This window comes from Muntiacus reevesi, chromosome 6 (assembly GCF_963930625.1).
Source record: "Muntiacus reevesi chromosome 6, mMunRee1.1, whole genome shotgun sequence".
Taxonomy (NCBI): Eukaryota; Metazoa; Chordata; class Mammalia; order Artiodactyla; family Cervidae; genus Muntiacus; species Muntiacus reevesi.
Genome location: NC_089254.1, coordinates 86,128,860 through 86,144,889, shown reverse-complemented (window position 1 = coordinate 86,144,889; position 16,030 = coordinate 86,128,860). Strand labels below are relative to the sequence as shown.

The 16,030-nt window shown below is 37.0% G+C and overlaps 1 protein-coding gene across 1 annotated transcript in view; it reads left to right on the top strand.

Moving 5' to 3' along the window:
• The window catches only part of GRM8 (glutamate metabotropic receptor 8), an 801,794-nt gene that overhangs the window by 464,239 nt on the left and 321,525 nt on the right, over positions 1-16,030 (top strand). Inside the window, exon 6 of the mRNA XM_065939117.1 lies at positions 13,876-14,076. Within this exon, the coding sequence (XP_065795189.1) occupies positions 13,876-14,076 (201 nt within the window). The remainder of the gene's footprint in view (positions 1-13,875; positions 14,077-16,030) is intronic.

Here is a 16,030-nt window from a genome sequence, read left to right as displayed (position 1 = left end):
GAACATTATCAGCCTTGAATATCTCTTTGTGAAGTAGTTTATCTTGCTGGTGTCAGGCACTTGTTGGGCAGGGATGAAGGGACAGGAGCATGGCTGTTTAGAGGAGAAACATGATCAAGAACTACAGAAGCAAGAAGAATTGGAAATGAACTTGGTCTCCCTCATAACTTGGTTAGACATAGCCCCTGACTATGGGGGCAGAAAAGAGCCAATATTGTGAGGAAAACAGCATTTGCAGACTGAGAATACAGCACTGAAAATGACTCCATCTGTGAATTTAACTGAGAAGAAGAGTGAAAAACAGTCATGCAGTTCAAAAGCACTTTGTCACATTATTCTGATCTTTTTCCAAATGAGATCAACGCATCCAGTTAATCAACAAAATGTCTATACATGCTAATTATAATAACTATAGAGAGGCTTTGAATCTTCTTTATTTATCATATTTATTATTAAGCCATTGGAGTGTGGGCTAGAATAATTAGTTATTATCAAGGAACATAATTGGCTATAGGATTGTATTTAGAAAGTGAAGGATAAGAAGTTGCCACAAGAGATAGTCCGTAGGGGTAGGACCTAAGTCTATTTGTGACTTTTCATTACATGGCAGAAGAAAGGACCCTTTGATTCTGAGATGACAAGCATGGGAGGATGGAATAGAGGGTACATTTATTGAGATGTTACTATGTGCATGGGGGGCTTCCTCAGAGGCACTCGTGGTAAAGAACCTGCCTGGCAATGCAGGATACATAAGAAATGTGGGTCTGGTCCCTGGTTAGGGAAGATCCCATGGGTGAGGGCGTAGCAACCCACCCCAGTATTCTTGCCGAGAGAATCCCATGGACAGAGGAGCCTGGCAAGCTACAGTCAATAGGGTCACAAAAAGTCAGACACAACTGAAGCAAGTTAGTATGCACATACATCCTCATCTTAAAAAATGGAAAGAGTAATAAAATTTGCTTCATGGAGTTATTACAGGGATTGTGTAAAAACATATTTGTCTAGCATGGATGTTGGCTCACAGTAGATCCCATTGAATGTCTCTTCCTCTTAGCCTCTAAAAAGAAGACTGTTTATGAAAATTTGTTCATTTGGGCCATTATGTCTACATGTTTCCTTTATCATGTCTCCCTGTTTTCTACTCAAGTCCTCGATACTAGTAACATAATTTGGGGAGTAAAAATAAACCACTGGGAACAGACTCAGAAAAGCAGATTTGTTAGAAATAAATTTAAAAGTGCATCTCAGGATACAATTTTCACATTGGTTCTAAATATATCAAATTCTATTTATAATTTTTCTCACAAAATGTGTTTTGGTATTTAAAGCATGTGATGAAAGTTTAAAGATGAAAATATTTTCAATTCTTTTTGCATTTGCATGCATTAAAAGTTTAAAGATGGAAATATTTTCAATTTTTTTTTTTCTTTGCATTCACATACAGGGGCAATAACGGGAGCTCCCAACTAGTTGTGCTCTGACTTTCCAGTTCAAACCAGAGCTGGTTGCCAGAACAGAGTCTCCTGGGTTACAGAGCTAGAATTCTGTTTGTCTTGGAAAGGTTCATATAGGTGTTCTAGGTCCATATAGGACTCACACTAAATCATGAGCTATTATTTAGTTTACATGTAATGGTGAAGGAAACTACGGTTTATAACAGTTAGATTAAAAAAAAAATGATGTGAAGCAAATTCTACTCTGTTGTAAATTTCTAGTCAAAAACCACAATGTTTGATCTTGGGCAACTGTGTGTATCAGTTTGGCTTAATGAATACTGATGTTTTATTGATTATTTAGGAAGTGAGCAAATACAGTCACAAGTTCCTGATTTATAAGGAGTTTGAAATGAACACTTACCTCATCTTGGATCTGTTGTTTCAACACTGTCTAAGACAGTTAGTCTCAGATGTTCTATTTCCTCTATTATGGAAATTATCCTACCAGTCTTGAGTGTAGAGAAACAAAAAACAGAACACCCCTACTGATGCTATCTTTTATGTACATTTATTTGAACATAAAATTGAAAGGCATAGCTTTAGTTTATTTGACAGAAGTTTTCCCAGTTGTACTTTATTATATCCCATAATAGTTTCCTGGAGTGACACTTCATAGAATACTAAAACAAAGGAGATGGAGGTGTTATTATGCACAGCTAATTGGGATTATTTTATTGATATAAGCCTTCTTTAGAAAGAAACTTGATGCAAGTTGGTTTAACAGACATTGATACTCACTTAAGAAGTATTTGAGCACCATACTATGCCCAGCGGGTATTCTCAGGAGGCAGATCCAGTCGCTGATCTTCATGAAGTTTCAGATCATTAGAAGAGAAAAAATACTGTTTAGAAACAAGCTGTAAATCAAGAATTATCACTGAAAGATGAATCTCACTTATTCATTAAGCACAGTCTGCAGCCTCTGTGTTTACTGATTCCTGGTGAGGACGTGGTCTGAGTAGATGGTTTGCATCCCTTAAGGTGTCTGATAGAAGCAGAGGCTGATTGAATTAATTGGAAGGCAGCAAGAGAGGTCATCTTGTCTGGTCCCTGTCCCTGTGAAGGATGACATAGAAACTCTCCCAGACAGATTGCGACCTGCTTTAATCAGCCTCTGGCATTATACCTACGCCTGTGCTGTGACCCCTAAAATTGGGAAGAGAAGTGAAGGACCCAGTCAGTCACCCAGAGGATGGATCACATTGTACAGAGGCAATGATTGTTTTCCTTTTGCATTTGGGTAGTCCAGGACTACAGACAGACACCCTAAAATGTCCATTTCAAAGATTTGCATCTTATACTCAAAGTACTTCAGGTTTTCTTTGTTTTTTAAGTTTCTGTCATCAAATCCTTGGCTTTTATGTTTTTGGCATTTTCTACCGAAAAAAAACATGCTGCTTTGAATGTTATTGGTTTTCACCAATACTCCTGTTAAGTTGGTGTGAGAGCCTTACCATAACTCACCCCTTCATTTCTTCCCATAATTCACTCAGTGATTCTTTTAAGGCTTTTCATTTCATGACGGGCAAACTCATTTAGAGGTTCCCTCAAGTTTTACTTATTTTTGGTGGAACTCAATTAGGAAGGGAGCAAAAATGCAGCTGAAAAGAGGAAAGTGATATGAAGGGAAGAGCCATGGCGTGAAGTGGTTAAGGTTCTATCATGGTTCTATCTCTTAATCAGCTATCAGATCTAAAGACATCACTCCGTGTTCCTCTACCTTAGTTTCATTGTTTGTAAGATAGGAAGATTGGACTAGGTCAGTGAGTTTCCATTTTTCCTTTTTTACTTCATTGAAGATTAATAATTTGTTGTACATGGCAACCTAGTACACACATGTCTTGCAACTGAAATAAAAGCTTCAACTATTACTTCCTGTTACTATACGTGATGTGCTTGATTACTCTTTAAAGGTATGCTGTTTGTGACTCACTATACGATTTTAAGAACCACTAATAGGTCATGGCATGAAGTTTAAAAACAGTAGAGTGGCTGATTTTTAGGGTTGTTTTAGCATGAGAATTCCTAGTTTATTCATTACATGTTCAAGATTTCTTCATGATTACTGTCACCCTGCCTTTTGTGCTCCTCTTACTTCCTTTCTCACCCAATCATTTAGATCTTAATCCTAATATCTTTCTATGACATCAGGACTAGGTGAGTTTTGATTTACCATTGTATCCAGCTCAGTGCTTAGTATATCATACAAGGACAAATGATGATAGACAATAGAGATGATAACAACATCCCCTTATATAGTACTTCCTATTTTCAACACACTGCCTTATATATGTTAACTCATTTACTTATGACAATCCCTATGCGGTGAGATACTATTACTAGTCCATTTTACAGATAAGAACACTGAGGCATGAGGTATTCGGGAACTTAAAGTCCCATAGATAACAATTGGCGATGCTGAGACTTGAACCCAGGTAGACTGGGTGCAGGGTGGCTGTTCCGAATCACTGAACTAAACTGCCTTCATTATACTTATTGAATGAATATATGAAACTATATCCTGGGTTTATATTGTGATTTCTTTTGTCTGTGTAATTGGAAAAGTGTTGTACATTATGAAAGATGAACTATGTTATAGCCCCACATAACAAAAAATGGTGTCCATTTATTCACTATGTAACATGCCAGATCCTCTACGTTATCTCAGTGCTTACAACAGCCATGCATAATAGGTGTACATTCCTATTTTCTGAATAAAGAATAACTCAGAGGCAAAGTCTCATCTTCTGATCTCAGAGCCCATACTTTTTTTGCTTGTTTTGTAGAAGAGACAGGACTTAATCTGGGACTTGTTGGATGCATAGAGTTTAAATAAGGAGAGAAGAAAATGTTGAGCATTAAAAGTAAATTGGAATTTAGGAATTATACCGTGAAGAATCAGTTAAAAATAAAATGAAAAATTCTACTTGATAAAGTTCAAAAACACAAAATATTGAGGAATTACTTGAAAGGAAATGAGCAAGTAGCACATCTGTCTGAGGATTCCAAAAGACTTGAATAAGTAGAAATCCTCTGTCCACAAATGGGAATGCTTGAATATTGCAGCTCTACAGCAAGTCTTCTGCAACTAACTTAAAAAACGGATGCAATTCTAAGAAAAGATTCAATTACTAAAACGTTTAAATAATTCTAAAGTTTATTTGTAAAAATTATCAAGAATTAAAAAAATAAAACTACTGATAGAATTTGCATGAACAGATGGTACAATCTATAGAATTACAACATTTGTAAAAAGCAAAAGAGAAGAATAAAGGAGTATTGGCATGTTAAGATATAAGCATCCTAGACCAGAATTTCCATATGTACATATCCAAGAATATGTAAGAGTCTGATATGTGTTAAAAGTGCCTTTATATAAATTAATGGGAAAAAGGAACATTCATTCAATAGGAGAATAGGTTTGCAGTTTAGAAAACATAAAATCAGATCCTTACCTTACACCAAATATCACTTTGGATATCAGGAATTAAATGCGGACACCTGAATCCATTAAGTAAACTATATTTCAAGTGGTATGAAAACCATGCTTTCCTAAAATAAGGGGAAATTCTCATTAAAGGTGAAGTGAATAGTGCATATTTTACAAGTATACCAGAATTATCTTAATTTTTAGAAATAAAGAGGGAAAGAAAAATAATGTGAGGCAATAGACCAGTGTGCAAATATTGGGTAATATGGTGGATCAATAAATTTTCTCTATTTTCTTCTTTATACTTTTCCCCTCACTTTTCTACAAAGACTGTGATTTACTTTAATAATTAGAAAAAAATGTTTAAGACAAATCTTAAAGTGTGTCATAGGGTCTGCAATGAGAAGTATAATATAATTTTGAGTGGAAGATGGGGCATTTGCAATTGAAAACCCTTGAAATCCTGTCCCCTGAAGGGGCAATTTGAATTCTTCAATAGGGGAGCTTTAATACACTTTAAAGAGAAAAACTCAATGATAAAGTCTACTATTTATCAGCATCTTTACATACTGTTTTGAATCAAAATTTGTCTCTAATGTATATGATCTAAGATAATTATGTAGAAAAATGTAACTGTTTGAATTTTATCAAATGCCTATTCTTTGTTTAGGGACTTAGATCTATGAAATGACATTCTCTTCTGAACACCTTTCTTTTAAACTGGTGGTTTTGCCTGAAGATACGCTCAATCTTATTTGCCACTTACCTTAGGTTTTTCAGTGTTTTAAGAAAACCCTAGGGCATTGCATGGAAAATTTAACACCTGCAGGGGACAGCCGGCACCTGCCTGAAGCATTTTCCATTTCCTGCCAGGCACAAAGGAGAGTTACTGTGGGCTGTGTAGCATTCTTCACTGTTGATTTACAAGTGTCTCCTGATGTGTCCTCAGGCAGCTAAGAGCTTTCAATTCTTGGGACTATATTTAAATTACAGAAGAAGATGGAGAACAGGTGATTCTCTGTAGAGGACCCTTCTCATTTTTGCATGCCCTGTGTGAATAGATAAAGCCAAGGCTCAAGTTAGTTGGCTAGTCTAACGCATCTGTTTATAAAGGTCTTTGACAAAGCCTGCTATAGAATCTATGAAGCAGAACCTTAGGTGTGCAGTTCTCTCCTGACCTTGGTGGTGTTTTCCTAGAGAAATCCTCTAGACGTATAAATACATGCACAAAGGTACGTTCTTACCCTCCAAAGCTAAAATGCTCATTTATATTTTATAAACATCAAGTTATAGGTCTTATTAACTTTGGTTTTCACTACAAATATCCAGTCGCCTTGCTTATGAATTTCAGTCATTTATGCTAATTTTATCTCTGGTATATGGTTGAAATTCACAAACAAAATTTTTTTTGTACTTTAGAAAAATGCTTAAGATGTTATTGAAATGTATTTCCCCCGCTTAGCATTTCAATATAGATACTGCCATTTGTTGATATTTGTTAGTGTTTATTAGGATTTCCATAAAAATGTATATTATTTTATAATATTCTTTAATCCATGCTCCGCTAATCTCTTTAAAGATTCACACACACACACAACAGGCACACATGAACACACAATCTCTATACTTTGCTAGGAGATAAGTCAGTCATAATGGCTGAACATTAAACAGGAATTCAGAGTAGTAAAAATTAAGCCTGAACTGAGAGAATCAAAGAAAACTTCACAGAGGAGGAAGAAGTTAAGCAGTAAATGGTAGAGGTTTGGTGTCAGACCTGACCTGACCACTTCCTGCCATAACTTGTATGATCTTGGATAAATTATTCAACATTCTGAGTCTTAGTTCTTTTATCCATTTAAAAAAGGAAGAAGAAAAAAGGAATAATGATAATTTATGATCAAAGAGAGGGTATCTGTGAAGAGTCCTGCCTGTTTTAATTGTTGGTGTCCTCACTCTTCCCTTTCACATCTTCATAATTGATTTTCCATAATTGATTCTTTTAACCTTTGGATCAAACTAAAAAGATAAATGAAAATGTTTCCCCTTTGTGAGGAACCAAGTTCAATATATAGCTCAAGTCTAAGAATAATGAAAATGTAGTGATGCAGTTAATCAGTCTGAGAATTCAAGAAGAAAAATCCAGGCTGACATTTGGTACTTTTTTTCTGTTAATGCAGAATATCCAGGTCTTGGTTACTGGATATTCCTATTAACTGTTTTGGAGAATTGAGTTAGTAGTGTCTGTTCCGTCACACCCTAATACAATCTTCAAGTGATCTTGGAAAGTGTAAGGAGGAAACAGAAATAAAAGAAGTTGCCCTAGATTCTAGAATTTTAGAACTGAAGGGACCCATATTGATCATCTTGTTCAGTCCTCTAATTTCTACTGAGAAATAAATAAATGTCAGAGGGATCATGACTTGAGCATAAGTCTTTGAATTTGCAAACCATTGATCTAAAGGCAGCACTGTATAAGGTATTTTACTCCAAAGTGAAAGTGTTAGTCGCTCAGTGTGACCCCATGAACTGTAGCCCACCAGGCTCCTCTGTCCATGGAATTCTCCAGGCAAGAATACTGGAGTGGGTAGTCATTCTCTTCTCCAGGGGATCTTCCCAACCCAGGGATAGATCCCAGGTGTCCTGTGTTGCAGGCAGATTCTCTGTCATCTGAGCCACCAGGTAAGTCCATTTTACCCCAAGGTGGTATAAATTATTTCAGTGTTATAATCAACTGTCTCACTGTTACAGGATTATTCTAGACATTTGGGCCTGTATTCTTTCAATAATTTGATAAATTTATATAAAGTTTATCTTATATAAATTATGTGTTAGAGGATATAAATGTTATAGAATCTTATGCTAGAGGATATAAAATACTATAGAATTTAAAAATCAGTCTTTTACAGCATGTATATTATCTGTGGTGAAACAGATCACCAGCCCAGGTGGGATGCATGAGACAAATGCTCAGGCCTGGTGCGCTGGGAGGACCCAGAGGAGTCGGGTGGAGAGGGAGGTGGGAAGGGGGATCGGGATGGGGAATACGTGTAACTCTATGGCTGATTCATGTCAATGTATGACAAAACCCACTGAAATGCTGTGAAGTAATTAGCCTCCAACTAATTAAAAAAAAAATTAAAAAAAAATTAAAGATAACACATAAAAAAATAAATAAAAATCAATCTTTTTAACTGCAATGAATGGAGCCTTCTTGTTCACCTTGTTGTAGGAAGGGGAACCCCTTCCAGGGCCAGAAACTTGGCTCTTGTCTAACACTTGGAAATGAGTTGTCCGAGGAGACACACGTGCTGACAAAGCAAGAAATTTTATTGGGAAAGGGCACCCGGGTGGAGAGCAGTAGTGAAGGGAACCCAGGAGAAGAGCTCTGCCAGTGGCTTGCAGTCCCAGGTTTTATGGTGATGGGATTAGTTTCTGGTGATGGGTGGTCTTTAGCCAATCATTCTGACTCAGAGTCCTTCCTGGTGGTGCACGCCTTGTTCAGCCAAATGGATGCGAGAGAGAAGGATTCTGGAAGGTGGTCGGACATGTGGTGTCTCCTTTTGACCTTTGCTGAACTCTTCTGGTTAGTGGTGGCTTGTTGGTGCCCTGTTCCTTACCAGGACCTCCTGTCCTGGAACAACTCATGCAAATGGTTACTATGGTGCCTGGCCAGGGTGGGCGGTTTCAGTTGGTGTGCTTCCCCTAACAACCTGATTTTCCAAATTCTGTTAATGGTGCCATTGTCTACTATCTGTCCTCAAAACTCCTGAGCTGTTGATTGCCTCCAGCTCTTACTCCCATATTTCATCAGGTTTCTAAATACTGTTAATTTAACATCTAAAATATATTTTCTCTCATTGTTATCCTTATCCACTGTTTCAACCTTTTTCTGCCCTGCCTCCCATCTTGTATCTCTACCTTCAACTTATATTTGTTTCAATTTCTTGGGTTGGCCAAAAAGTTCATTCAGGTTTTCCATAACCCAAACAGACTTTTTGACCAACCCAGTACTTTACATATCATTCCCAGAAGTAATTTTAAATACCAGTCTTGGTTCTTTGTTTTCAACCAAACAATATTTAATATTTAAACTAAATATTTAAGCTGCTTCTTGAGCTGTTAAATTGAAAAAAAATTATAAGAATCACTACTGCAGCCTAATTTGAGTTGAAATCTGACCTAAACCTTGGAGATTGAGATGTAGACACCTGGGATGCAGCGAAGAAAGTTACAGGGTGAACATCTAAGTGAAGTCCCGTGGTTTGAATATCTCAGGTTATACTCAAGGACCAGAAAGCGGAGCAGAGAAAGGTAGGGTGGTACCTACAGATGAGGCTGGAGAGAAGGAGACCGCATCACGGAGGTCCCTGTGAGCAACTTTGCCAGTTCAGTAAGGTTCAGAAAATTGTCCCGGGTCTTTTGAATTGTGCAACTTGTACCCCAATCCAGGTCTGCCCAACTGGCTTGTCCTGTTTTTCTGGCTATCTCCATCAGTCAGTTTGTCTTTCCACCTTACCACTGGGCCCATGGTTTTATCCCTCTGCAGTTTGGGAGGTACACACAATTCCTTTGCATATCTTAGTGCCTAGGAGTTATATCTGTTTAATTGAACTTGCTAATGTTTCTTTCCCATCTTTCCCCTATTGTGTCCTTGAAACAAAATCGATTTAAATTCAGTGTAAAATGACTTCTGTTTGCTGATATGCTAATGATTACTTTTCAGCATGTGGTGCAGTTCTTGGCATGATTCTGCCGGGTTTAAGAATGACTATGCACTTACTACATATATGTGCATTGTCAGGAAAGTGGATCAGAGTATGACAGTCCTGTCTCTTGTGTGTCAAGGAGTGGGGCAAATAGAGTTCTCATGGAATTCAAAATGCTAAGACTGTAGTAAAAAATTCAACCGGTTGGATGTTTGCTTTTCTGGGAGTAAAAGGTCTAATATGATTTACATTTTTTCCATTGAATTGACCAACTGTTTATAAGATCATCACTGCAGTAACATTATGAGCTTTATAATAATTTTAGGAAAAGGAAAATAGTCCCTAGGGTCTCAGTTTATGAAACTAAACTATCTCCTGAGAAACTAGATATTCTTGGAAAACAAAGCTTAACAGCCATGTATCAAAGAATTTAAAATTCATATCAGGTTCATCTTAGGAAGTCACACTGTAATGTATACAGCACTTTATAAACTAGAGCAGATTTACCTTTTCACTAAGAAGGACTAAAACCAAAAGATGCACCTTGGGTTGCAAAGACCTTAACTGAGGTCCACGCAGTATTGCCCAGACAAATAAGCATTTACTCTGTGTACCAGGGACATGAGATACTGTCTGAGTTTTGGATTTCATTAATGAAAACATAAAACAATCTTGCTATAAAATTTATGAGGCTGACTTCATCTCCCACCACACAAACACTTAGCTATATGTTGTTAATTTTAAGCAAAACACTAAAACTCATCACAACTTTACAATCAGTGTTTTAAATGGATGACTGACACAGAGCCTTTGACAATATTTAGCACTTTATAGCAATACATTAACACCAACTTTAGAAACTATAGCATACTGAAATTTTACAGCCAATTAAGTTGATGAGTCACTGCTAGCTTGCTAAATTCTTCTTTTTGGTGATAAGAGAAGCATATATAGGAAGCGAGGGGCAAACTCTAGCTCCTGTAAAATCTATACCATCATTATGAACTTGAAATTTTAAGGAATAGAAAAATATTGGGTTGGCCAAAAAAGTTTGTTTGATTTTGGGTCTAAACAGCATGAAAACAAATCAGATGATTTCTTTTAAAGTTTAGAAATGGTAATAGTGGTCAGTTTTTTAGTTTGTCATCATGCACATACATTGATTTGTGAAAAACATCTTATAGTATCCATTGATGTGTGTGGCAATAGTCACTGGACAGCCTTATGGACTTTAAAAGAAAAAAAGTGAAGTTGGATATATTTAATCTTCCCTCAAACTAATTGGAGTTTATAAATAGTTAAGGAAAGAAGTAATTCGACTAGTGAAAACAGATATCTATGTTTTGAAATTACAGATTAATCATGTCCTCAAGTTGGGAGATTCTGATTCATTAAGTTTGAATGGTGCTGTTTAATCTGTACTTAAAAAAGATAACTAAGATGGGAACAACTGCTCTGGGATGCCTAGTCTTCATTTTCAGTTATCCAGTTCAGTGATGCAAAATAAATGACACAAGATCTCTCTGTATATAGATAGGGACCTACCCTCAATGTAGTTATTTCAGGTTTTTTATCACTGTATTTCCCTTGTCATATGCCTCTTTTTTATAAGCAACAGTGCTGGTCTGCACAGGACTGTCCAGGTTTTGGTCCTATGACCTGAGAAGCTCCTCAGTCCTGGACTACCAGAGTGATTTGCCACCAGATAAGATCTTTAAAGAAATAACTGAATCTTTTTGGTCACTGTGACCATTCTTCAATATTTATTTGTGAGTTGTCTATTTTGTGGTTAAAATCGTGGGAATGAAATTTTAGGTAGAAGCTGGAAGGATTGTTTTCACAGGTCACTTGATGACATTCTGAACATAAGCATTGAATACTACCTAGGAGCCTCAATCACTTAGACCTGAGTATAATAAGTGATTGAGGTTTCCTTGGTGACTCAGTGGTAAAGAATCTGCCTGCCAATGCAGAAGACTTGGGTTCAATCCCAGGGTCAGAAAGATCCCATGGAGAAAGAAATGGCAACCCACTCCAGTATTCTTGCCTGGGAAATCCCATGGACAGAGAATCCTGGCAGTCCATGAAGTTGAAAAGAGTCAGACATGACTGAGCACTCATGCATAATAAGTGATTGAGACCAGAGGAAAAAATGTTCAATGATTAGATAGATGAAAATGAATAAATTAATGACTACATTTGTCTAGAAAAAAGTCACTGTTTTTATCAGAGTATAGGACCCAAATATAAAATAACCATTTAAATGAACCTCTCTAAAGTTAGAGGAAATATGCATTAGTGTGAAGAAAGATAATATTTGTTGAACTTAAAGACTGTTTATTAAAGTTGAATAACTGACGTTTATGGGAAAATTTAAAGTGCTTGCTTTTGGTCTCTCCTAGTGTTATCAGATGTATAAAGTTTAGGGGAATGTGAAAGTGAGAGGAGATCCTTTTTGCTTTCCTTAATAAGCCCTCAATGTCCTTAACTCACTTGATGACATTCTGGACATAAGCAGTAAAGCTTATTCTAGGATCTAGGAGACAAGACACTGCACAGAGATATAAAGACCTGTTTGTTTGTTTTTTCCTTGTGTGTTCAGTATGCTTGCCATCTACCCCATTTTTCTGGTGACTGAGAGAATGTTGGTGTCAATTTGGAGAAGTGGGAATGGTTCCCATATCTGCCCTGTGTGTCTAAGTGAATTTCACCTCCATAATCTTGGTTTCCTCATCTCTAGAATGAAAAGGTTGGATTATAACTAATTATATTTCATCTAACTTTAACATCAAATTTATCTTCCATTTTTAATTCTGTATTTCTATCACATGTTAAATGATAAACATGAAGTTAAAGGTATAATTTCCAAGGCCAATTCTCAACCCTCAATATACCTAAAACAATTACTCTGAATGACATTCATTTTAAGAGCTCTGCATCGTTTATATAATGTATGGCAAGATGACTATAGTTAACGACACAATATTGTATACTTGAAAGTTCTTATAGATCTTAAAAGTTCTCACCACAAGGAGTAAAAAGGGAGCTCTGTGAGTGATGCATATGGTAACTAACCTTATGGTGGTGATCATGTCACAGCACGCATGTATATTAAATCATCACATATGTTTCTTAAACTTACACGGTGTTATATGTCAATTACATAAAAATAAGCTGGAAAAAATAAACAATAAAAACATAAAATTGAGTTTTTATTGGAGAAGAAATTAAGAAGAAAACAAATTGAATGATTCTTCTAAAGATACAGTATTAGTTGCTGAGTTGTGTCCAACTCTGTGATCTCATGAACTGTATAGCCAGTCAGGCTTCACTACCCATGCAATTCTCCAGGCAAGAATACAGGAGTGGGTTGCCATTTTCTTCTCTGGGGGATCTTCTTGACCCAGGAATCAAACCTGGGTCTCCTGCATTGTAGGAGGATTCTTCACCATCTGAGCCACCAGGGAAGCCCTAGAGATAAGCAGTGCACTTAAGGAAATATTGTCATTTAATATTTACAAAAAGAGCTCCCAAGCAGCACGTTCTAAACCAGGACAGACCCGAGGTTATGGGGGAGATCTTACTTTGGACTGCTTATTAGATGATGCTCTGGGAGCTGGGTGAATGAAAAGAACAACAGTCTATACACATTTTACTTAAAAGATCGAATCACTACCAAAATGCTAGGTAATTACTAGCATGTACAGTATAATAGAACTCAATAAGGTGGAAATGAAGATAATGAAACTATATGTCTTTTATTTACTTTATATCTTTTTGTTGCTAATGGAATAGTTTCTGTTCTTTCCCAATGAAAATTCAATACCCAGTTTAAAAACCTGACTCAGTAAGAATAGGACTAAAATAATCAAGAGTAAAATCAAATAGTTTTGTCTCATTAGGTGTGCCTCAAATGATGAAAATCTTAGCCCTCATGCCATCTTTTAGTGAAATCTAACCCCAGTTGATGGAGAAGGCAATGGCACCCCGCTCCAGTACTCTTGCCTGGTAACTCCCATGGACAGAGGAGCCTGGTGGGCTGCAGACACGACTGAGCGACTTCACTTTCACGCATTGGAGAAGGAAATGGCAACCCACTCCAGTGTTCTTGCCTGGAGAATCCCAGGGATGGCAGAGCCTGGTGGGCTGCCGTCTCTGGGGTCGCACAGGGTCGGACACGACTGAAGCGAGTTAGCAGCAGCAGCAGCAACCCCAGTTGATGGCTTTCCATTGTCTTTTACAGGGCTGGAGCGAATTGCACGGGATTCATCCTATGAACAGGAGGGAAAGGTCCAATTTGTAATTGATGCTGTGTATTCCATGGCTTATGCCCTGCACAATATGCACAAAGATGTCTGCCCTGGATACATTGGCATTTGCCCACGAATGAGTACCATTGATGGGAAAGAACTACTCGGTTATATTCGGGCTGTAAATTTTAATGGTAAGTCGGAACTTTTTTTGGTATCTAAACACTTGAGAAGTGACAAGGAGTGTCTGTTCTTCCTATATATAGAATATACTCCAGCAGAGTGGGAAGCATAGGGTAAGAAGCAGTTCCCCCTTTTAATCAGAAGTGTGAGTTTTTCCACCTGCTTTTAAATCTCAAGCACATTTTTTTGTGTATGCTACCATTTATCTGTTCCTGAAAGAAGCAGAAGTTAAAAATAAGCTGCTATCAATCAAAATATCACTCTTTCAGAAACAACTTAGGAGGCTCATTTGGAACCACTGACAACAGATTAGATTTCTTTGAAAATGTTTTGTTCATGCCATTATTAGAGAAGGCATTGTTCACAGTTTGTTTTGAAACCGATTTTCAGCATTTTAAACAGTAAGATGACTTGAGGAAGAGGGGGTGATTCGGAGCTGCTGTATATTTACATTCTAAAAGCTTTGTGTTAAGTTTCCACGACTTCTTTTTCTTTGTATTTCTTTCAACGACTGGGTCAATTTGAAGCAATGAGCTGTATCGTGTAAGGTAGAACTACATACAATGAAGTGGAGATGAGCTGTGCCTTCTGCGGCAGCAGAAATGCTGCTTCTCTGCGTGACACAAGAAATTAGTACAGAATATGGTGGATTCATAGTACTTGGCTGAGAATAGCCAAGCTGCCTGCCTCAAGTGATGAAACTGTTGAATTCTGCTGTTCTTTCATGAAAGTTGTGATGGTTGCTGCTCATGACTTTGACCATTATTTTCAAATGAAATGATAGAATGCTCTGAGTTGCCTAATTCCTTCTGTTTGGCTGTAATCCACACAAAGGACATGCCTCCGAGCCACGCACAGTGCTGCACTGTCCATCATAATACACTCCAGTGACCTCAGCTGCCAGCCTTTCTCAAAAAAGCACAAGGTCATCTTCAATTTAGAATTCAAGTGGAAACTTCTTCTTTTACTCTGTTCAGGCAACGGGAGACACAATTTGGTTTACATTCAATCCAAAGGACCCTCTTTTTTCAACAGAATTTGGTGAACCATTACATAACGCCGTTCCTTTTGTTAAGAATATAAATAGTAAGGGGAATTTGAAAATAATTTTCTTACAGTGATTAAATGGAGCGCAAGAGGAGTGTTACAGTGCAAGGTTATTTACGCTAATGTGAGGTTGGGGAACACTTTGTTTATCTAAATTGTTAAACAGTGGAAAGAGGAATGCAAATGAATATATTTTTTCATTAACTGAAGCTCATCTCCAGAAGAGGGGGAGATCTTTTAAAGAAACATTGGATTAAAGCACTTCAAAGGTGAATTACCAATTTCTCTCTTAACCATAGATAAAAACCTAACCCTTCCTTGATGACTTTAATTATCATACCATACTGTAATATAATGATGCCATTAAAGACTACTAAAAAAGTCATAATGTCTAATGATTATTAACACAATTTGCCTCTAGACACCAATGATTTCTGAGTTCTGTCTACTTTTTACAGTTTTTTTTTCTCTTTACATTTTCAGAGTACTGTTGCTGTGATTGTTTTGGGGACTGATCCCTTCCATAATTTGCTTCTTTTAATTTACTATGAACAAGAAAACACACATAAAATTTCATCAATGTATTTACTGAGTCCATAGAATGTGTTAAACATTATGATAGGTGCTAAAGATACATCACTGGTAGAAACAGTTCAATCAGACCTAAGTTTCTTGGGGAATTTAGATATCAATCAAAAAAGCACATGAAGGTGTAATTATGTAATCTGCAATGAGTATTGAAAGAGAAGGTCTGTTGGACTTAAAGTTTGTAATAGGGGAATATGTCCCTATTCTAGGGAGTTAAAGACAGCTGAAATCGAGATGAAAGTGAGAGATAAGGGCAAAGCAGTAGACAGGACCAGAGAGATCATGAGGTCTTATAGGTCATTCCTACAATTTGTTCTTCATCTTGAAAGC